A 23749-nucleotide genomic window follows, 5' to 3' on the forward strand; every position below is an offset into this window, starting at 1 on the left:
CACACACACACGCACACGCACACGCACACGCACGCACACACACACACACACACACACACACACACACACACACACACACACACACACACACACACACAACACATACATAGCGTGTACACAGATGACAGGTCTTGTGCTGCCGTGGCTATTCTCTGTTGAACCAAGAGAAGTGGGCGGTGTTTTCCAAAGAATCCAGCCAATCACAGTCACCCACGACCGGTCGCTTGGGTTCGCTGTGACTGGGGAAAGAGAAGCTATGCTGAACACATGGGACTGTTGAGAATTAGGCGAAACATAGTTAGAATAACATCGGCCGGGACATAACGAGATTGGACCTGTCTGATGCAAATCTAATCATGGTTTCCATCGACCATGTCGCTAGCAAAATACTGACTTACATCCCATATGTTCTTGTGTTGATTGATATGAGATATGAAGGTAAGAACCTGACTATACTTTACTTAAATTTGTGACAAGCTAACGCTAGTAGCTAAGTAGCTGCTGAACGTCACCATAACTAGCATACAACTTTGACCACGGTTCAGACAGCCTACCTGTAGTCAAAGTAACGTGGTATGGCTAATGTCAGTTATGGATAGCTGTTTGCTAACATAAACGTTAATCATTTATGGTAATTTATATCAAAGCAAACAGATGTTGGCTTAGTTAAAGGAACCAGTTAGAGCCTCCATGTGTAACGAACGTATGACAGCTAACGTTAATGTTAGCTGACCTAACGTTACGTGTCAAAGTAAATCTCTCTCATATTCAACGTTACTGACTTGATTAGCCAGCTATGCTACCGCATGTGAATGCATTAATATTGGAGATACTGTGACGTTACTGTAGTTTGTGGCCACTCCGTATTGTGGTGCAGGATGTCATTATTGTGCATGTTTTTCAGGAGTGAAATGTGGCAGGGACGGGAGTGTGGACAATCATATGGAGATGGGGAAGAAACTGCTAGCCGCTGGCCAGCTAGCCGATGCCCTCTCTCATTTCCATGCTGCTGTGGGTAAGTGACAGAAGCATGACAAGTTTTATATATATATACATATACATGTTTAACTTAATTTTTACACCAGGAAATATAATCCAAAACTAATACAGTCATGTTTACTTTGTCCTTTTGTCAGATGGAGATCCCAAGAACTACATGGCCTACTACAGGAGAGCTACAGTCTTTTTGGCAATGGGGAAGTCAAAGTCTGCACTGCCAGATTTGAGCAAAGTTATTGAACTAAAACCAGACTTCACATCTGTGAGTTTCTGTTTTTACATCAGTTTGTCTGAAGTCATTTGTTTCACGTAGTTGTGCACAGTTTGTCATACTGCAGGCTTACATTGCAGGTCTGACAGAACTGTGTGAGAAACACATCTATTGTGCATAAATAATTGGTACATTTGTATATGTAATGTATGTTCAAGTTTTATATTAGCCCCAGGCACAACTACTGTATGTTGAGAAACTGGTCAGCTGTGTTGATAGGTCTGCAGTCTTATGCAAAAGACGTCCTCTCTTCATACAGGCACGCCTTCAGAGAGGAAATCTCCTTCTGAAGCAGGGGAGACTAGATGAAGCAGAGAGTGACTTTAAGAAAGTGGTAAGTAAAGTAACATCCAGTTTAAACTCCATGTTAACAAGACTTAGAAGTCACTATTTGGTTCAATTAGCAGATAACACCAGGAGTTGTCAGAAGGCTGCACGACCATGGTCAAAATGATAATCACGATTATTTTGATCAAAATTTAGATCACAAATAATTATCACGATTTGTTGATTTTAACCAAAACAAGTTTTATTGTCACATAGTTTATTTATAACTGCTTTGACATCTATATTGTGCTACATTTCTCTTATGTTGAAGGTGTATGTTGTACAAACATTCAGCTGCAACACATGTAAATGAAAATTATCTAAAATTAATAGCCTAGGATATATATAAAAAAAGAAAGAAGTTATGTATGTAAAAATACAGGTTTGCCTCTCATGCTTAACAATATACAGCTGTGTTAATAACAATTAAAACTGTGGCCATATGTCAGAAGTGTGGACCGGCGCTGTGCCTCTCTGTGTTGCTGGGAGCAGTGTGTGAGTGAATGGGGGCGGGGCTGCGAGGAGAGGAGTAGAGGAGAGAGTACTAACACAGGCACAGCTTTACAGATGAAATGGGTCATGTAACGCAAAATTAAACCATATTGTTTTAACAACATTGCTTCGTTTGTGGAGAGGCAACAGATGCGAGGACATTAGGTGCACCGGTGCGACCTAGAGGAAAGATGTTAGTCGCACCCTAGAGCCCTGTGAGTTAAAAGACACTAACTAGCACGGGTCACTGCTGTTGTCTTAAAAAAACAAAACACAGATGGGGCAAAATGTTGCGTTTACTGGTAAACCTTGTGAGGTATAACCGACTGCTATCTGAATTTTCCTCACGTTACTCTTTCCTCTGTGATTGTCTACATCTAGAAACTAAGCTGCGCGGTGCAGGGAACAACTCTGACTATTTTGCTATTCTGTTCAGTTATACTATAAGGTTGACAACATGAGAGGTTTTGTTGTTCTTTCTTATCTTTGAAACCAAGTAGCAAAGAAGTTAAAAATGAATGACCTAGGCCACATAAGACCTAAGTGAAAAGGTATACCATGCATCCATAAGCCATCTTAAAAGATGTAGATAATAATTAAATTAGCAGTGAACTCTAATTAGGGCTTTCAGGGAACCTTTTTTAATGAACTCGTTAAGGATTACAACTGGAGGTTGCTAATGTATTTTCCGTCAGAATTAACAATTACTATTTTAAAGAGAAGTTACACAACACTCCCCAAAGACATACATGCCCTTGTTATATCTACTATTAATTCTTAGATTCCATTTAAAGCTGCTGTATTCTCAGGTGAGGTAATCATGCAGGCAACAATTTAGTCCCCTTCCTAAGTGGGAATAGGATGTGAATGCGGCAGACCTGCAGCCTTATAAACCGGTTCTGTTTTGTTTCTTGCCATTACGTTTCCTAATATTAAACACAGAGAAAGCCAGTCAACTTTTGATGAACTTTATTATATGTAGTTTGAAGCTCAGTGGTTAGTCATGTATTCCTGTGTCACTTTCTGGGAGTGTAATATTGTATGTAATAGAAACTATATAATAATTGCAATCAAGTGTGATGCCTCCTCCTTCATGCAAGCTAGGAGCCCTCCTTACTCTGCAGAGGCCAACAAGCATCTGGGCTTATACAGTTCTAAGTAGGCAACATTTTGCTGGTATAATGTCAAGAGATCTGGCCAGAATTGCATGCTGTCTACATTGTTGGCCAAGCTTAATGCATCCCATTTATGCATTATGCTTTTTCCTAAGCTGAGCTAGCAGGAAACATGTTCAAGGTACCCAGGTCTGTTTGTAAAGGATGTGTTGTTAGCTGAGATTGTGAATATGACCTCTATGATGAGGATGATTATATTGTAATTGGTTTAGGGAATGGTAAGCACTGCAAATGCTGTGATAGGCAATGCTTTGAAGAGGCAAAGTTGACACAAAGAACCTCTTCAGAATTAGGAGAGCTCTTGGAATGTGTTGGTGAAGGACTGAATACAATTTTCTTAAGTCACTCTAACTTTTTCCAGTTACATTACTTTTATCATGACCATAAGCATGCAATGTAATGTATTGCCTTGCAATGTTCCAGCTGAAGTCCAACCCTAGTGACAAAGAGGAGAGTGAAGCCCAGAGTCTGCTGACAAAGTCGGATGAAATTCAGCGGCTGGTGGCTCAGGCACGCAGCAGCTTCGACAGGCAGGATTATGTGACAGCTGCTGTCCAGCTTGACACTATCATTGAGGTAAGACACCTACCTTGTCAGCATTGCCTACTTTTCCTGCAAGCATGATGTTGCTCATGTTATCTTTACCGCAGAGTCTACAGAGCATTTGTATAGTAACTAGTACTGCAGTTTGTAAGAGATAATGTCTGCCTGTTACAGACTTGCGTTTGGGATGTGACCTCTCGTGAGATTCGAGCTGAGTGTTTTATTCAAATGGGAGAAAATGGAAAGGCCATCAGTGACCTCAAAGCTGCATCCAAGTTAAAGAGTGACAATACCCAAGCTTTTTACAAACTCAGCACCATCTACTATAATCTTGGAGACCATGAGATGTCCCTCACGTAAGACCCACTTGCAGACTGCTTTCTTGAGGAAGCTACCACACAGTATCAGTATCAGACATTGTGACCAGGTACCAGAATTGTCACTATGAGACAACTTCCTAATTACTAAGGTGTTTCTCTCAGAATTAAATATGGCACAATCATATCTCTAAAAATTATTTTGTACTTTGACATTATCTGTCAAAAGATACTTTTGTGCTGTACTGGGCTACTAGCAAGTGACATTTATGAATAAGTATTTCTTGCATTTGTTTTTATGTGATAGGTAGGTAGTAAAAATAAGTTATCTCACAATAAAATGCAGTTGCCGTGCAGTAAATGGCTCATAACGTGTGTTCATAGTTGAGATTTTTCTCTAACCTTGATGGTCATTTGTGTGATAATGACACCTTAAAGTGTAAATATAATTCTATCATGAAAATTTCCACTTTATTATTGTGAATATTTGCACAAACATACATACATGCACAAACAGTGCCTAGCTTTCCATTTTGTACCTCTGTAAGTTGTCTCATTTTGCCTTAAAGTAAAATGAAAATGATTATTTTCAGATTTGTAATAGCTGGCACATACCATTAATTGGTATTGATCTTTTAAATACTGTCCAACAAAAGGTCTAGAGGACACATGCTTAATACAGAAAAACTACAGTACATAAACACATGAGGAGCAATGATCACAAGTAGACGCACAGCAACAATTACTTACACTGTAAGACTCATAATGGGATATGTGTTTAATCACAATGCAAACTATAGTGTAAAAATTACCACATAGTCTCTTACCACAAATCTCTTGTGCTGTTTTAAAGTGTTCCTGTTATTTTCTCCACCATCCTATAAATTGGTAATATAGCATGTCCATCGGGTAAAAAAATGTGCTTGTTCTGACCTTCCTCCTCTCGTTTGATTTGCAGTGAGGTGCGTGAGTGCCTGAAGCTTGATCCTGATCACAAACAGTGTTACAGCCATTACAAGCAGGTCAGGAAGCTCAACAAACAGATCCAGTCTGCAGAGGAACTCATCCAAGAGCAGAGGTGTGTGTGTGTGTGTGTGTGTGTGGTGTGTGTGTGGTGTGTGTGTGTGTGTGTGTGTGTGTGTGTGTGTGTGTGTGTGTGTGTGTGTGTGTGTGTGTGTGGTGTGTGTGTGTGTGTAGTGTGGTGTGTGTGTGTGTGTGTGTGTGTGTGTGTGTGTGTGTGTGTGTGTGTGTGTGTGGTGTGTGTGTGTGTGTGGGTGTGTGGTGTGTGTTGGTGTGTGTAGGGTGTGTAGGTGTGTAGGTGTGTGTGGTGGTGTAGTGGGTGGGTGTGTGGGTGTGTGTGGGTGTGTAGGTTGTGGGGTGGTGGTTGGTGTGTGAGGGTGTGTGAAAACCCACTGCCTGCTCTTAGGTAGAAGAGGCAGTGGGCAAATATGAGGCAGTGATGAAGACCGAGCCCAACGTGCTCCATTTCTCTCTCCTTGCCAAAGAGCGGATGTGCCATGCGTTGGCACAGGTAAGACCCCTTACTGCTCCCATGAGATGCATTAACTCGCTCTTTAACTTAATTAAACAATATATCTACCCAACATGCCTTCCTTGCAATATGAGCAGGGCCAGCAGGCTAGCAGAGCCATCTCAGTGTGTGGCGAAGTCCTCCAGTCGGACCCAGAGAACGTTAACGTGCTGAAGGACAGAGCTGAGGCCTATGTCCAAGAGGAAGAGTATGAGGAAGGTAAGCCTGTCAGATGTAGCTGCATTTAGTTACAATCTATTTATTTAATGGAGTCGGTCCGTTAGATTTCCAGTTGTTTATATAGATTTATTTACATTACATTTGATTCTTTCTTCTAAATAGCTCTATTCTTCTCACAGCATTTTACCTGTTTTCATTACTCACGTTTTGGTTTGATTAAGTTGCTGAAATCTACACTTGGTTTCCAGTTTATTAGGTACACCTAGCTAAAATGAATGCTATCTAAATACAACAGTCCTGCAATGAATCCTACTTTTATAAAGGTTTTAGCTGGGTGTACCTGGGGAAAAAAACTGGCAACCAAGTGTATGTTGTAATAATCCTAACTGTACCACACAATGCACACTACTGTCATGGCAGAAGTCTAACACAGGGGGTCATTGTAACACTACTAAATATACACAGGGAGATGAATTTAATATATCAATGACACATCATTTAAGCATCTTCCCAGCTGATCATTTTATTTTTTGTAATTTGGGTGTTTACAGAAAAGTAATGGGATTTTATTATAAAACACCCACATTAAATCTATAGTCATCTGAAACCCAGAAAGGACAAACGTCATCTGTTAGTTTATTTTCACACAGTATAATTCAAATTAGATGTGAAGCCTAGTGGGTTAGGAGTAAGCGTAGTCTGTAAGATATAGAGCTGCCTTGCACTGTTGGCTAAAATTTAGCAGAATGTCTTGCTAATCAAGCCAAAAGCCACTCTTCAGTAGCAGTGCCAAAACACACACACACATCACACACACACACACACACACACACACACACACACACACGTAAAAAGTCCAGTGATGGCAGATGGTGAAATCACCAGAAATAGTTTGTGTCCTAGGCATCATTGCATGTTGCCTGATGTTCCAATACCGTTGTGCAAACAACCAATGGATATTGTTGTCATAATCCCTGCCTATATTTTGTGTTTATCTGTCAGTTAAGTTTAAAATGTAAAATGCCATCCCACCCATCTTAGTGTCTTTGTGCACAGATGCCAATGCCATGTCCAAACCCCGGTTCCCATACAATCATTTTCCACCCAGCTGCTCCTCACTAATGACATTCAGTCTGAAACCAGCCAAAAACATGGATCAAGTATTGGAAACATGGATCAAGTATTGGAAATAAGTTATAGAAAATATATATATATATATATATATATATATATATATATATATATATATATATATATATATATATATATATATATATATATATATATAAGGTGAGCAAGGCGGTTGTTATAGCGAATATAAACCGCCTCGCTCTACATTATCCCTCACATATATACCCTGAAACATCTAGTAATGGTATGTAGCAGGTGAGGGAGAGCAGCTACCTGCCAGACAAAAAAAGCAAAGGTTTTCTGTAGCATGTCTAAAACAACTGTTGAACGTGCATTTTCCACCAAAAGAAGTTCCTTCCCGAGGCTATTTTGCAGAGGCATTGCCAATGTGCCAGACCTTCCTTAACAGCGCTGTGGAGGAGGGTCTGGAAATGCAAGACTACTGGAATACTAGTATTTAACATGTATACTGGTATATGAATAACCGTATTTCTTCGTCTTGCTTGTAAACTTCATATCCTGGATATAATCCAAACCGGGATAAGCCCCATAACAAGGATACTCATTTCCATGTGAACACACTAAATTTTTTACTTCACTTTTTTTTTTTACTGTTTCCAATGTGTCAGGCTCCAACACTCTAATCGATTTGTACTACATGTTCTACAGTAAAAGACTCTGGTGATAAGTAATGACTCCTAACCAACCAGTGTGTTGCACACAAGAGTAGATATTTTCTGTAGTTGTTTTACAACAGCTAGTTTAAGCTTGAAATTGATGTAAATACAGTGGATCTGTTGTGTGTCAGTCATCCAAATTAGTGCAGAAAAACATTTGTCCCTAATACCTGAGACTGTCATATGGCTGTGTTGGCAGTTAACAAAGGCATACAGTCCTTGTAAGAGTCAAACAGTATTTTTACTCATTGTTGCCATAATAAGCAGACATTACTTTTGATAGTAGCTAGTAAAGCGATTAAATCAATGATGGGAGAAAGGGATGGCGCCTTGACTGGATTTGAACATATGAAGGGGAGAGAGAGGGTGAAGACATACAGGAAATCCTCACAGGTCGGAATCAAACCCTGGATCTGTCGAGGCATAAGCCTCAAAGTATATATGCACCTGCTCTACCCACTGAGCCAGCCCGGCCACTACATGGGCCATCTTAACATCCCGCGAAACGATTTTTATTTCTTTTGGTGAAGCAAATTTTGTCTTAATAGTTACACAGTGCATAATAAAGTGAAACAGGCAGGCAATAAACATGAAAAAAAAGACATTTGTGAGATTTTGGAAACAATTATGTGCACGTGCCTCAACTAATTACAGTGACAAACATCATAGAACACAGGAATATAATCACCAGAAGAGCAAACTGGTACAAGCGAGGAAAGAACCTCAATGTGCATCAAGAAACGCCACTTTGCCAGCGCAGAGCTACGCTTTGGGCAAGCTCTGACAGTGAAGCCGTCGGGCTCACTTGTCACTTGTATAGTGTTTGGAAAAGCAACATTTTTAATCCCAAGTTGATCGATTTCTAGAAATGGAAATATATAATGCATTCATTTACTACATCATCAAAAGCTAACACGTGGTGCATTACAGGCACAAGCTGAAATGTTTTTTTGTTCGTATCCACTTGAGGTTAGTGTGACACAGTGATGTTTTATTTACCTTGTATCTCAGTGCGTTCAATGTAAAAGTGAACATGCACGCAAAGAAAATAGCAGCAATATTTAAAAAAAAAAAAGATAAAGGAGACGGATTAAAGCTCCCCCTTTTCATTTAGTTCAGCAATCGGCCAACTGTTTTCACTTTTTCCATAATGCTTCATGGTGTACATCCCAAAATATAATTTTAGCTTTTGTTTTAAGTGAGAGGACAAAACAAGTCCCTAACATGTCATATTTGATTTTAAAAAAGTATACACTTAGTCAAATTAGACCCACAATTATCACCATCCCTTCAGGGAAGCCCGCCTCAGATTAATAACTTGCCAAGGCTGTGTAAATTGTCATTAATGTGCAATGAACACATCAGCAGGTGGGAATCCCAGTCCTCATGTGGGCTTTTAAACTGTCAGGACCCATGGGTGTTAAATTCACCTCAGTACGCCTCACAGGGTAAACAAGCCTCAAAGCACCAAAACGTGCGCACACAAACAGCCCGGAGCTGCTGCAACATGATCTCAAGGTGATGCTGAATAAAGTGGTTTATATAACTGCATGAGATCAATCTTTTTCAGAGATGTGATTACTAAGGACTGAGGACCAGTGTTGGAAGTAATGAGTTACAAAAGTAATGCAATTACAGTAACGTGTTGCTATTTGCTGTAACAAAGTAATAAAAGGCATTAGTATATTTCGGTCATATTATACCCGTTACAACAGTTGATTAATCAATGTTCTTTCAGTGAAATACTTAAGTGCAATTATTTGTTTTTTTTAACACTATCATTAGGTTAAAATTTACATTAGATATTTTATTCTGTTTTACAAAGTCAAGAAGGAAAATTAAGTCCTGTAATCTCTCCGCAGTGTCATCTGCCATGTCATTTTGTAAATTCAGATGGATTTTGATTGGCTGTCAGTTTTTCTATTGTTAATTGAATCGCTCTGAAAGTGATCCCAACAATGTTGTTTGCGACTGTTTTTGAAACTATATATTTATTGTTCTAGGTGTGGACATTCTTTTTAGTTTTTTTGTGGGATGCTCACACAACAGCTCTCCTGTGTTGAATTCACTTTAGATCAGGCTTTTAGTGAGTCATCATAGGGTTTCAATGTTACTGTAAGTCATAGATGCAACATCATTTGTATAACGGACCGGATGTAGACTTGTGCTACAGTAATGTTTGTGTCACAATCGCTAAATTGAGGAAATTAAGCCACAAATTGAAAAATAATGCAATTATTCTCCGCTGATCCATGTACATTGTCTTTTGTTTGGTTCATCATCTTATTAGAGGCTCAGACACATACAGTAACAATACCTCGTGACTAAGAAGGATTCTGTGCCTTGCTCAAAGACACTAACGTTTTAGGTGGATGCTTGCGACAACAAGGTCTTAAGATCCTGTTTCCCTCCGTTGAAGAAATGTCTTTAAATAATGTACTTCACTTCCCATTAGCTGCTTTGGATTAGTAAGCAATACTGATTTTGTCCTCTTTTTTTTCCCTTCCAGCTATTAAGGACTATGAGACTGCTGCGAAACACAGCGAGAATGACCGCCAGATAAAAGAAGGTCTAGAGAAAGCTCAACGACTTCTCAAACAGTCTCAGAAGAGGGATTATTATAAGATCCTGGGAGTGAAGAGGTGGGCACGGATCGCTGGAGTTTGGGATATTTCTTACCATCCTTATAGGTGTCTTCCAGATGGGATTTTTATCAGGAAAGTTGAGAATTGGGGTATTATTTTGACAAATGGGTTACAAAATGCATCAGAAAGTAATTTGTTTCTGTTTTTAGACTGCCTTTAACAACCACTGCTCTACAAAGGAGGCATGCTACACTGGAAACCACATCATTTATTGGAACAATTTTGTGTTCAAAAGCACTTTGACAAGATTGATTACATTTTAAGGCAATGAAAGAACTCTTGGGGAGGGGGGAGGGAGGGGGAGAAGAAGTAATGATTTACATGAGAGCCAGTGCGGTAACCCTGACTCTTGGACTATTAGGTCTGGCTTGTGTAGAAAAGAAGGAAAGGGAAGCTGTTTTAATCTTTAATAAATGTGCTGATAATGCGCTCCCCACTGTCACAGAACTGCCCAGAAAAAGGAGATTATCAAAGCCTACAGGAAACTGGCACAACAGTGGCATCCAGACAACTTCCAGGATCCAGAGGAAAAGAAGAAGGCTGAGAAGAAGTTTATAGACATTGCTCAGGCTAAAGAGGTTCTCACTGACCCAGGTAAATGGTTTTGTGGTCAGGGGAAAGTTGTCTCCCAGCAAAAGCCAGACCTCCCAGGGGCTGCTGTGAACAGCTTACTACTTGCTATTTTAAGCAGCTTGAGACCTTCATTATTTTACTGGGCATTATCTTTATTTCAGCAAAATCACAGATTTCAATGATTAAAAAAACATTATCCAAGTAGTGCATTACTTCTCTGAGCTTGCAGTTTTGCAACAATAACTGCTGAAATCAGGCCAAACTGAAGAATTCTCACAATCCTCACATTTTCCACCACAAATTCAGTTGTCTGTTAAGGAGCCCCGGTTAAAAAAAAAAGGTCAAATCTTATGATCCAACTACACTAGATGTCCTTGGAGACTTCCACAAGAGTTTCTTATTAAGCATCGCTGATTCTCTAGCTCCAACATTTCAAATCTCAGCAAACCTCTTCTAAATTCTACTTCTATTGAACCACCTGCAACCTAATAGCTTAAACTAAATGTTTTATTTAAAGTATAGAGCTCATTGGTCATCAGCTGATCTAAAATGTTGGAAGATTATTTAACTCTTACTTATTACAGAATGGTTGTCAGTTATTTAAAATTTGTTAGCCTTACTGAAAAATAAATAGTAAGATTTACATAATATATTTTAATAAGAAGAAAACATTACTGGAAGAATTGATTTCTAATTAAAAAGCTATTGAGTATGTTTTATTTTCTGTACTGACATGTTTTTTATTTATTATTATTATATAGAGATGAGAACCAAGTTCGACCAAGGAGATGACCCCATGGATCCGGAGAGCCAGCAGGGTCGTCATCATCAGCACTTCCACGGAGGCTACCAGGGCTTCCAGGGTTTCAATCCATTTGGCTCTGGACCCTTTAACTTTAAATTCAACTTCAACTAAGAAAACTCATGTCCAGCACAGCTGGAGCGGATTTTCGTCTTTTCCTCCCTATTTAAAAGGGAGATCACTGGCATAAGGAATGTCATCAGTCACACAAAATGTGGAGCAAATTGTGACTTTGAATTCAGTGACCTTAAATTAAATATGCATCTTTGTTGTTGTTGATGATACAACTTTGAATTTCATTTGGGGAAGGTCTGTTGCTATGCTAACAAATATGTTCCGTGTGTGAACCAGCTTTTATCTTTAAGTATAAGTGGTTAATTCTGACACTCGCATCTTTTCCACATCTTTACACTTCACATCCATTCTTAAGAGTCAATTTGCACAGGTACAGTACTATTTTTATATGAATGGAGTTTTTCAGAACTGTAAATAAAGACCTATTTATGTACCTTAAATTGAACTGAGGCACAAGGGTATTGCTGTATGGAAAGTTTAGAGAATTACTTTGCTACATTCATGGTCTGGAGCTACAGTTTCAGAAATGGTACTTAGCAGTGTCACTTCATCAATACATCTAACTTCTTCCTAATTCCAAGTATCTTAAATGCTTTCTTCCCCATAAATAGATTTTCACATGGTGTAATGGTTTATGAGGAACAAATGTGTAAGAAACTCCCTTCACTGTAGACCTTGCAGAGCAGGAATCGCATCACATCCACTGACCACACAAGGGGACAAAAGAATGCACAAATAGATTTTGTAATGGTGGTTTTGTAGCAAAGACTTTTTTTTCATCTTCCACAAGACAATATAAACATTTCTATTTGACACAGCACAGTAAAATATGGGTGTACTAAGACCAAATATCCTGCACCCACTTTTTTTTTTTAAACTTTTAAGACCGAAAAAAAAGACTTGTCTTCGGTTGAGCAGCAACACCCATGTTATTCCTGAGACAAAAACACTGGTTCTTTGTGAAATTAAAATATTGAAAAATTATTTCTTAAAATGCAATGCTGAATGTAGTAAGATGTAAACACTAGTTAAAATCTTATATCCTACCCCTAAACCAGGGCTTTTAGTGTGCAAATGAGGATTCTTTGATCCACAACTTGGCAATGATTGCCTGGTGTCATCTAATATAACGTCACATGACTTTACGGGGATGGACAGATGACTGCTGCTAACCCCCTGAGTTACTAAGGTGGCCACACTACAGTTGGTTAGCAAATAGTAAATTGCCTGTGCTAACTTCTGTTCTAAGGGTAGGATAATTGGGGTAGGAACATGGATGTATCTTTAGCATTTTATAAAAAGGTGAGAAACTCCCCAGCTTATTTATATTTTCATTGGACCCACCACTTGACATTGTAAAAACAAATGTTATACCCTCCCCCCCAAGATATGAAAACATTGATGGCAAGCAAAGATGAGAAAATACAGCCACCATTATTCAGCTGCCAAATTTGCAAACCATGAAGTGCTTGAACTGCAATAATTTCACCCCAACCAATAGCCTAACGTAAATATGAATATTTTAGCCTGTATGAGATCAGATTTAAAAAGAACAGTAATTATCTTATAGCAGGGATTCTGCTGATTGGTGTAACCGAGGGATAGTTGTACATCTCCTACCTTATGGGGGCCACAAAATCAGCACCATGGACAGTGATCATGACAATGTGCACAATGTTATTAACCCTTGTGTTGTCTTCCCGTCAAAATTGAAAATTAGTACTTTTGACACTTTTTAATCAATGTTTTTAACTTTTTACCGTCAATAAACTGCATTTTTAGGAAATCATACCTAATGTTTGAGTTAGAAAAGCAGAAATTAGGAATTATTTAGACTAAAATTAAAGGAAAGTATGTTGATGGATAATCACAGACTGCAATATGTCAACTTTTACTCAATACTATTTCACAAACACTTTTTATGCTATAAAATTGAAGAAGACGCCCCAAAATTAATGAAAGCAGAGATTTGTGCTAGCCAAAGAACAGTTGTGTGGAATCAATCATGTTATTTTGGGTAATTAAAAAGAACATTGATATAGGAAAACATATCAATTTGACCCGAGGACAACATGAGGGTTAAAGGTACACCTGTAAAGCAGGAGTCAAAACTGTAAATAAGAACTTTCTCATAAATAAAATAGACTTGGAGTAAGAAAAACCAAGGTACGAAAAATACCCTTTCCGACCCTCACAAAAAAAGTCAGACTACCCTCCCTTTAGCAAAACTAAAAAAATTACACCCATTATTGTACGGCCCCCAAGTTCTAATGTAACAACTTTGCAGTAAGGTATCGCCTTTGAAAACAGATCAGCTTCATGTCAGCCACAGCTTTGGTTTGGGCATTAGCTTTTTGAAACAGTTTTCCATATTAATATCAATAATAATACACTTTGAAATCAGATTCATAAAGATGTGCCTTCTCTATTTGATTCTTTGCATACATTATCAGTGCAATATACGCCAACTAATTATTCTCAAACACACACATGCATATAATAGAGTGCTTTGACTGATCTCACCCCATTATTCTTACTGTGTACCTACCCTTCATTCTCCGGTAACAACATACTAACTAAGACCTGATGCAGTGCTATTAGCACTCTACAAGTTCACAGTTGGCAGTTAACACTTACATCACATGTTCAGTTTGTACAGCATATTTGACTGCAGTAGCAGATATGGTATCTCTGAAAATATCACATCTTTCTCTGGCTGAGGATGCATGGCTATGTTTAGATGGAATTGTCTGTCTTCAAGCTTCACAGGTGGCCTGTTAGAAAAAGGTGCTGCCTTCTTCCTCTTCAGCATGGTGCTGGCAGGCACTAAAGTTCATCACGCTGGTTGTCTACTGTGCAGAGGGTGGGGTGGAGGTTGGAAATAAATAAGGAAAATGAGCACAGTGGTGACAGAGACAACGATCTGACCAAGAAAAAGCTTCATTCATCATTCATCATTCATCATTCAAGAGTAGAATAGATAATTTGTCTTATAAATAGTGTTCTCATTTTCTAACCTTTTTTATGTTGTGAGGGAAAGGGAGTCTGTTTCTGCGTTGCTGTGTCCTGTTCCTGGACCCGACTCAGTAGCTGTTTTATCTCACTGTCATATTCAACCCACTCAGGCACAATCCTCGCTGCAGCCGTTAGCTTGGGCTCCTTGGTTTTTGGGTTATTGCACTGCAGCAGATAAAGCAGACAAAACATCACTCACGCCACCAGTGCCACTTTTTCCCAACAAGTCATATTGTCATTCCCAGCACTGTCTGTGGCAGGCATTTGAACCTAATTTGATTTCCAATTCTGTTAAAAGGACATTAGCCAATGTCTTGTGTCTGAATTACCAAGTGGTGCCCTAAACCACAATGAGACAATGCATCCTTTTCCAGTCGACTGGAGCCCCGCCAGTAATTCTCTAAATTAGTTTAGGAGACTACAGGATTGCTCCTCAGTTTTCTCCTAAATGCCAAGTGCCTCATGGACATTAGTGGCTGGGGAAAATGCTTCTGCCTTTCAGTGTTGCAGCAGCTGCAGTTCACTGTAACTAAAAAAACTGCAACAATGCTGTATAAAAAGGAGCAAATACTTTTTCAATCATCAGCATGTTTTAACACAAAAGAAGGAATGAAATGACAAAGTTGATTTCAATATCTAAATAAAAAGAACGATGATAAAATTGATGATGAATTATGTAGTATGTTCCTGGTATGCCAGTTAGCTTTTGCCACATTACTAATTAGTGTAGATCGATTTGCTCTGGGACTAGTCTTGCTTTGGCAGACCTTCATCCACAGCACAGCGGAGGAGGGTCTGGCTAATCCACGGAGCACTCCAGGATGGGAGAAAAAACTTGCTCTGGTTTATTGGCATTTCTTTGAACCAATCACAAAGCCCCGGTGATGCAGCAAAAAAGCTTCGGGAAGGAAACATGTACATTCAAAAGTTGTTTTAGTCGTGCAACAGAAAACTCAAATTGGACAGATAGTCTACCTAGCTGTCTCGATTTACCCCGCAGAGAACTGAGCAGTAGTTAACCATAGTCCTCATAAATCAATTAGAGTTTAAAATTCCAACACAAACAAAACGGAAAGCAATGGGCATCCGGCTGAAAAGAGTGAAATCCAACGGCAAAGGAGCAATCCCGGAAGTAGAACGTCGTGTATATAGACTAATCTGAGACTCACCAGGTCTATAGTCTTAGCTGTGACTTTAGAAGTGTCATCACACCAGGTCTCACACCACAACCACTCTTGTGGAAGAGACTTGATGGATACTTGGTGGATCATGTTGTTAGGAAGGTCCTAAAGAGATCAGAAAACAAATATTAAGGTGCATTATAACAATCATTAATGTATAGTAGGTGCAATGATGTCATCTGTGAGTTACATACCTGGTCCAGGTTGGACAGACTGTTGGGGTCTTGGCTCAGGGCTTGATACTGGCCTCGTAATCTGTCCCCAGCTGCAATCTTCCTAAACTTCTTTAAATCCACTACATACAGAGCGCTGGTTGAATAAAGTAGGAGAGAAAGCAATGTGTGAGAAAACTTATTTCCTGAAAGGGAATGCCCAAGCAAAATAATGACTCAATCAAGTTAAATACCCCAAGCGCATTGAGATAATTGTGGCCAACATGGTACATTAATAAATCCAACAGTGTAGCCTATGTAGTTTCACTCATCACTTATTAGATGTACGTCAGCCAAAGGACATTTACTGCCTTGTGTTCCCCCTCGCTGCTTTTGTCGTGCCCCATAGAGCTAAGCAGCACTGTTTTATTTCATACCAAGTGCTTGATTTGATATGTACCTTGGCTGTAAACAAAAGTCTGATACTAAAATATAGTCACAAGAACTGCAACTATAGTATTGGGTGGGGCCTAATCACTATTGAAAATGGATGAACACAATACTGTAGTGTAGCCACAATTTCTCTTTTATAAAAGAAATAAAATAAAATAATTTGGAATATATACACAAACACACACATATATATGTACTGCTCATATAATTAGAATATCAGGAAAAGTTGATTTATGTCAGTAATTCCATTCAAAAATTGAAATGTGCACATTATATTCATTCATTACACACAGAGTGATATAGTTAAAATGTTCATTTCTTTTAATTGTGATGATCATAACTGACAACTAATGAAAATCCCAAATTCAGTATATCCGAAAATTAAAATATTACTTAACACCATACAAAAAAAAAAAAAAAAAAAAAAAAAAAAAAAAAACTCGCGCTGGGACTGCACGGCGTATGAGGCGCGTCCCCCCAGGTGGCGGATGGGGGGGTTTCACCGTATGGTGTCGTGGACCAACGCAGTCTAAGGGAAGGACACCCTGACAGAAAACCACTGGCCCTCCAAGCTTGGGGGTTGGGCAGAAGGCTAACAACCTACTCCCGGAAAACAACATTGTTACAGAAACAACGGACATCATATTGCAAGACAACCAGGGTGGAGCGGGGATCGCCGACATCGGCAGTATGACGGCGATGGGTCAAAGCCTTAGGGAAGCCCAGCGCCCGACGAGATCTCTAGTGACACCCAAAAACATTTTCACCATCGGACATTGGAATGTGAGAACTATGTATAGAGGAGGAGCAGCAGCACAGATCGCGAGAGAGATAGGAAGGTACCAACTGGACGTACTTGGGATCAGCGAGTGCAGATGGACAGGAGCCGGCAGGATGAAGATGGCTACGGGACAGACTCTGATTTATAGTGGGGATGAAGAACTGCATGAGGGTGGTGTTGCCATCCTGATAAGACAGCAAACAGAAAAGTCACTCATGGAATGGACCCCCATTAACAAGCGGATAATAACAGCAAGATTCTACTCGAGATACAGGAAAGTGACTGTTATTCAAGTGTACGCCCCTCACAATGAGAAGGAAGAAGAGGAGAAAGAACAATTCTACCAGCAGCTACAGGAAACATTGGATGGATGTAACAAGAACGACATCGTCATCATCATGGGGGACCTCAATGCTAAAGTTGGAAGTGACAACAGCGGGTACGAGAGGACAATGGGAGTGCACGGGTTAGGGACACAGAATGATAACGGAGAAAGACTGTGCGAGTTCTGCCAGCTGAATGGACTTGTGATAACAGGAACATTATTTCCCCAAAAGGACATCCACAAGGCAACATGGGTATCAGCCGATGGAAAAGTGAAGAATCAGATCGACCATCTTCTGATCAGAGGACAGTGGAGATCTTCTGTCATGGACTCCCGAGTACAAAGAGGAGCTGATGCAAACAGCGACCACTACCTGGTGAGGACGCGCATCAAACTACGTCTTAGTACCCACAGAAACAGCAACAAGGTCAAGCCGAGGATAGACGTGGAACGACTGAGAGATGAAGATACGAGGAAGAATACTGCGAGGCAGTCATGAGCAAGTTGGAAAAGACCAGGAACGAGAGTGAAGACGTAGAAGAGGTATGGGAACAGCAGAGAAACGCCTACGTCAAGTCAGGCAGAAGAGGTGCTCGGCTTCAGAAGAGGAAGAACAAACCGTGGATCAGCAATCACCTGGAGACTGATCGACGAAAGAAAAGCCACCAAGATAGGATTGAAAGTACCCGCTCAGAAAGAATTAAAAACCAAAATCAGAGAAGAGTACAGGGACAAGGACGGGAAGTGAAAAAGAGCGTGAGAGAAGACAAGAGGAGGTGGATGTCAGAGAAAGCAGAGAGAGCACAGAAAGCAGCGGAAAAACGGAAGACAGAAAGAATATACAGTATTGTGAACAGTTGACAGGACAGAGTACCAGACAACAGCAGCAGTGAAGAGTAAGAACGGGGAGCTGCTGAAGAGCAAAGAGGCCAGGACTAGTGAGGTGGAAGGAACATTTCCAGGAAGTTCTCAACAGGGAAGCACCCGAAGAACCACCACAGGAGGAAGAGGAGGGAAAGGAGGAGATAGATATTCCAATCGAGGCGCCAGATGTTGAAGAAATCAAGATCGCACTGAAGGCCCTCAAGAAAGGAAAGGCCCTGGAGTAGACCAATCTCAGCCGAAATGCTTAAAGTGACACAAACAGACCAGCTTAGAACTAAAACGGATTTTTGGCCTCATTTGGGACCAAGAGACAGTTCCAGCGCAATGGACCAAAGGACTCATTTGCAAAATTCCAAAGCGAGGAAACCTTCAGAGTTGTGGAAACTGGAGGGGGGTTACTTTGTTGCCTCTGGCCAGCAAGGTGCTCAGCAAGATACTCATTAACAGGGTACAAACTGGAGTAGATTCATCGCTCCGGAAAGAACAAACCGGCTTCAGGACAGGCAGAGGAACTGTCGACCAGAATTCATCCTTAGGAATATCCTGGAACAAGTCAACGAATGGAATGCTACACTGTACGTCCACTTCGTCGACTTTGAAAAAGCGTTCGATTCCATACACCGAGACAGCCTTTGGACCATCATGCGTCAGTATGGAATCCCTCGGAAGCTGATCCAGATGGTAAAGACCCTTTATGAAGACTTTCAATGCTCCGTTATGGACGAGAACGACACAACAGACTGGTTCCCAGTGACGACAGGAGTGAAGCAGGGGTGCTGCATGTCAGGATTTTTGTTCCTCCTGGTAATCGACTGGGTAATGCGGAGAACTGTGGAGGGTGAAAGAACTGGAATCCGATGGGACTTCACTACCATGCTGGAAGACCTTGACTTTGCAGATGACCTTGCCCTTCTATCTTCAACAATGGATCACCTTCAGCACAAAACAACAAGATTAGAGGACAATGCAGCCAAGGTTGGCCTAAAACTGAACGACAAGAAGTGCAAGATAATGAAGGCCAACAGCAAGAGCGACAGAAAGCTGAAGGTTGGAGAAAGCGAGATAGAGGAGGTAGGGAGCTTCACGTACCTGGGTGCAAACGTCACTAAGGATGGTGGAGGCACAGCGGATGTCAAGAAAAGAGTGGCACTGGCAAGCGCACAGTTCAAAAGGCTATCAAACATATGGCAAGCCAGCAATATCAGCAGGAAGACCAAAACCTCCCTTTTCAAGAGCTTGGTCCTTTCGGTTCTGCTTTATGGATGCGAGACCTGGAAACTAACCAAGGGAGAAGAGAAGAAGATAGACATCTTCCAGACCAAATGCTTAAGGAAGATTTTCAAGATTCAATGGCAACAACACGTCTCCAACAAGTCAGTTCTTGAGATGGCAGAAACAAAGAAAATCAGTGAGGAGGTAAGGAGACGGAGATGGAACTGGATCGGCCATGTGCTGAGGAAGGACAGAACGGACGACTGTGCTGTGGCCCTCGGGTGGATACCTGAAGGAAGAAGGAAAAGAGGCCGCCCAAAAACAACTTGGCGGCGAATGGTGGAACTGGAACGTAACGGTGCAGGCTGGAACACGTGGAATACAGCACGACGTGCAGCTGCAAACCGAACCCAGTGGAGGAGTGATGTCCAAGCCTTGTGTGCCTCCTGGCACGGAGAGAAATGATGAATACAAAAAAAAAGGATTTTTCAAAATGTTGGTCAACTGAAAAGTATGAACATGAAAAGTATGAACATGTACCGCACTCAATACTTAGTTAGGGCTTCTTTTGCCTAAATTAGTGCATGCTGCATGACATGGAGTTCCAATCTGTGGCACTGCTCAGGTGTTAGGAGAAAGATTTTCTATAGGGTTAACGTCAGGCAAGTTTGCTGGCCAATTAAGAACAGGGTTACCACGGTCCTTAAACCAGGTACTGGTAGCTTTGGCACTGTGTGGTCAGCAGCAGGAACAATGAAGTGCTCTAAAACATTCTGGTAGAGTGCTGCTTTGACCCTGGACCTCAGAAAACACAGAGGACCAACACCAGCAGATAACATGGCACCCCACACTATCACTGACTGTGGAAACTTTACACTGGACTTCAAGCGACGTGGATTATGTGCCTCTCCTCTCGTCCTCCAGACTCTGGGACCTTGATTTCCAAAGGAAATGCAAGATTTACTTTTATCAGAGAACATAACTTTGGACCACTCAGCAGCAGTCCAGTCCTTTTTGTCTTTAGCCCAGGCGAGATGCTTCCGACGCTGTGTCTTGTTCAAGAGTGGCTTGACACAAGGAACGCGACAGCTGAAGCCCATGTCTTGCATGTCTGTGCGTGGTGGTTCTTGAAGCACTGACTCCAGCTGCATCCACTCTTTGTGAATCTCCGACACATTTTTGAATGGGTTTTGTTTCACAATCCTCTCCAGGTTGTAGTTATCCCTATTACTTATACATATATATTTGCCTCTCTATTAATGTGCTTGGACACAGAGCTCTATGAACAGCAAGCCTTTTTAGCAGTGACCTTTTGTGTCTTGCCCTCCTTGTGGAAGGTGTCAATGGTCGTCTTTTGGACAGCTGTCAAGTCAGCAGTCTTCCCCATGATTGTGTATCCTGGAGAACTAGACTGAGAGACCATTTAAAGGCCTTTGCAGGTGTTTTGAGTTAATTAGCTGATTAGAGTGTGGCACCAGGTGTCTTCAATATTGAACCTTGTCACAATATTCTATTTTTCTGAGATACTGAATTTGGGGTTTTCATTCGTTAGTCAGTTATTAGTTAGTCAGTTATAATCACCACAATTAAAAGAAATTAACATTTGAAATGTATTACTCTGTGTGTGATGAATGAATATAATATACAAATTCCACTTTTTGAATGGAATTACTGACATAAATCAACTTTTTCACGATATTCTAATTATTTGACCAGTGTGTGTGTGTGTGTGTGTGTGTGTGTGTGTGTGTGTGTGTGTGTGTGTGTGTGTGTGTGTGTATACTGTATATTCCATTTGATAGCTTTTTAAGTAAGTCCAGTATACCTGATGTGGTATCTCCTGCTCCCTAGATGCGAGGCCCAGTAGCCGGTTTTCCAGAAGCGATAGCCTTCCATCTCTCTGCGGCTATCACAAAACGGAGTGTAGCCATAAGGAGCACCCTCCAGTTCAAAATCCCTCAAATCCTTCAGATCAGCACGAACTATCTGAGAGAAAGTAAGAACATTAGTAAGTACAAAGAGGACTGACGCCACAGCAGTTTTGCCATCCAATCTTTACACCGGCGCCAGGAGTGATATTTAGATGAGTCTAGGGCTGGGCAATATACCAATGTTGTATCAATATCGTGATATGTGACTAGATATCATCTTAGACTTTGGATATACTGTAATAACGTAATATGGTAAGTGTTGTCTTTACCTGGTTTTACAGGCTGCATTACAGTAAAGTGATGCCATTTTCTAAACTTACAAGACTGTTCTAGCTGTTTTATTATGTATTATATAACTTTACCCACAAAGTCATTAAAATAATTTCTGGAGAATATTTATCAAAAATCTCATTGTGTAAATAACATTTTGTGAAAGCACCATTAGCCAACCATACAATATCGTCGCAATGTCAACATTGAGGTATTTGGTCAAGAATATTATAGGATATCTGATTTTCTCTATATTGCCCAGCCCTAGATGAGTCTCTCACTTTCAAACACACACTTACACATAGCTCTTTCCTATGTGACTTCAATTTGCTACTTACCTGATCGGCGTCCACAAAGATGATCTTGTCCACAGCCAGGGGGAAGAGAACATCCAGGAAGAGGATCTTGTATCCCCAGATAATGCGCTGCTTCTCAGTCTGTTGGTGGAGCCAACGGGGCCACTTGTACTGTACCAATTCAAACTGAAAGCCATACGAGTCTGCCATGTGAGAGATGGTCTCCTAACCACACCAAAAAAAACACCAGGGGTTAAATAAATCAGATAGAACAGAACATTTTTGAAGTAACTAAACATTTAAGAACTATGAAAAGTTCAATTAACCGTACGTTTGGGAGCCTCAAATACATCAATAAGAAGAGAGAGTACAACACTGTGGAATATTAGCAGCGGTGTGCTGTGATCATAGGCACAAGGTTTCATTACAGACACTTATCGATAGCTTTTGAGGCAACTACATTATCTCACAAACCAAATTAGTGTAAGGGTATATTTGGATTCTGTGAAAAAAATAATTCTGTAGAACATGTACAGTGGGGCTCAAAAGTTTGGGCACCCCAGGTAAAAAAGTTTTATTAATGTGCATAAAGAAGCCAAGAAAAGATGGAAAAATCTCCAAAAGGCATCAAATGACATATCAGACGTTCATATAATTAATAATAATAGTTAGATTTTGTTTCCATCATTTACACTTTCAAAATAACAGAAAACAAAAAAATTGCGTCTGCAAAAGTTTGGGCACCCTGCAGAGTTTCTAGCATGCACCGCCCCCTTTGGAAAGCTGAGTCCTGACAGCGTCATGGATTGTTCTCAATCATCGTCTGGAAAGACCAGGTGATGTCCATCTTAAGGTTTTAAATGCCCAGACTCATTTGACCTTGCCCCAACAATCAGCACCATGGGTTCTTCTAAGCAGTTGTCTAGAAAACTGAAACTGAAAATAGTTGACGCTCACAAAGCAGGAGAAGGCTAGAAGAAGATAGCAAAGCGTTTTCAGATGCCAATATCCTCTGTTCGGAATGTAATTAAGAAAAGGCAGTCATCAGGAACAGTGGAAGTTAAAGCAAGATCTGGAAGACCAAGAAAACTATCAGACAGAACAGCTCGCAGGATTGTGAGAAAAGCAAGTCAAAACCCACGTTTGACTGCACAATCCGTCCAGAAAGACCTGGAGACACTGGAGTTGTGGTACACCATTCCACTATAAAGAGATGCTTGTACAAACGTGGTCTTCATGGAAGAGTCATCAGAAGAAAACCTCTTCTACATCCTCACCCAAAAATCTGCGTTTGAAGTTTGCAAATGAATATATAGACAAGCCTGATGCATTGATTAAATAAAATTTTAGCACATTTTGGACACTAACTTGATGCCATGAAGTTAAAGAGAGGATGGCTTCTACAAATGGATAATGATCCTAAACACACCTCAAAATCCACGGTGGATTACACCAAGAGGCCTAAACTGAAGGTTTTGCCATGGCCTTCACAATCTCCTGACCTCAACAT

The 23749-nt window shown here is 40.5% G+C and overlaps 2 protein-coding genes across 2 annotated transcripts in view; one reads left to right on the forward strand and one right to left on the reverse strand.

Annotated features, from left to right (window-relative positions):
* Positions 1-168: 168 nt before the first annotated feature.
* On the forward strand, positions 169-12178 carry dnajc3a (DnaJ (Hsp40) homolog, subfamily C, member 3a). Its single transcript, XM_032529536.1, has 12 exons — positions 169-438; positions 905-1015; positions 1137-1261; positions 1530-1604; positions 3688-3840; positions 3982-4163; positions 5083-5206; positions 5551-5655; positions 5754-5874; positions 10153-10285; positions 10734-10882; positions 11623-12178. The coding sequence occupies exons 1-12, from the start codon at positions 357-359 to the stop codon at positions 11775-11777; spliced, it is 1515 nt and encodes a 504-aa protein (XP_032385427.1). The 5' UTR covers positions 169-356; the 3' UTR covers positions 11778-12178.
* Positions 12179-12468: 290 nt separating this feature from the next.
* uggt2 (UDP-glucose glycoprotein glucosyltransferase 2) overlaps positions 12469-23749 on the reverse strand; it is a 42256-nt gene continuing 30975 nt past the window's right edge. The window contains 6 exon segments of the mRNA XM_032530328.1: positions 12469-14590; positions 14756-14918; positions 15923-16039; positions 16129-16243; positions 21568-21728; positions 22282-22464. Of these exon segments, the coding sequence (XP_032386219.1) occupies positions 14565-14590; positions 14756-14918; positions 15923-16039; positions 16129-16243; positions 21568-21728; positions 22282-22464 (765 nt within the window). The 3' untranslated portion in view covers positions 12469-14564.

The sequence above is a fragment of the Etheostoma spectabile genome, chromosome 11 (assembly GCF_008692095.1).
Source record: "Etheostoma spectabile isolate EspeVRDwgs_2016 chromosome 11, UIUC_Espe_1.0, whole genome shotgun sequence".
Classification (NCBI taxonomy): domain Eukaryota; kingdom Metazoa; phylum Chordata; class Actinopteri; order Perciformes; family Percidae; genus Etheostoma; species Etheostoma spectabile.

What these genes read in the sequence shown, in the direction of transcription:
- dnajc3a (XM_032529536.1), top strand. Translation starts at nt 357, where the DNA reads ATGGTTTCCATCGACCATGTCGCTAGCAAAATACTGACTTACATCCCA. An exon ending in GACCATGAGATGTCCCTCAC is followed by an intron (nt 4,164 to 5,082) that starts GTAAGACCCACT and finishes TTTGATTTGCAG; the next exon opens with TGAGGTGCGTGAGTGCCTGA. An exon ending in TCATCCAAGAGCAGAGGTGT is followed by an intron (nt 5,207 to 5,550) that starts GTGTGTGTGTGT and finishes GCCTGCTCTTAG; the next exon opens with GTAGAAGAGGCAGTGGGCAA.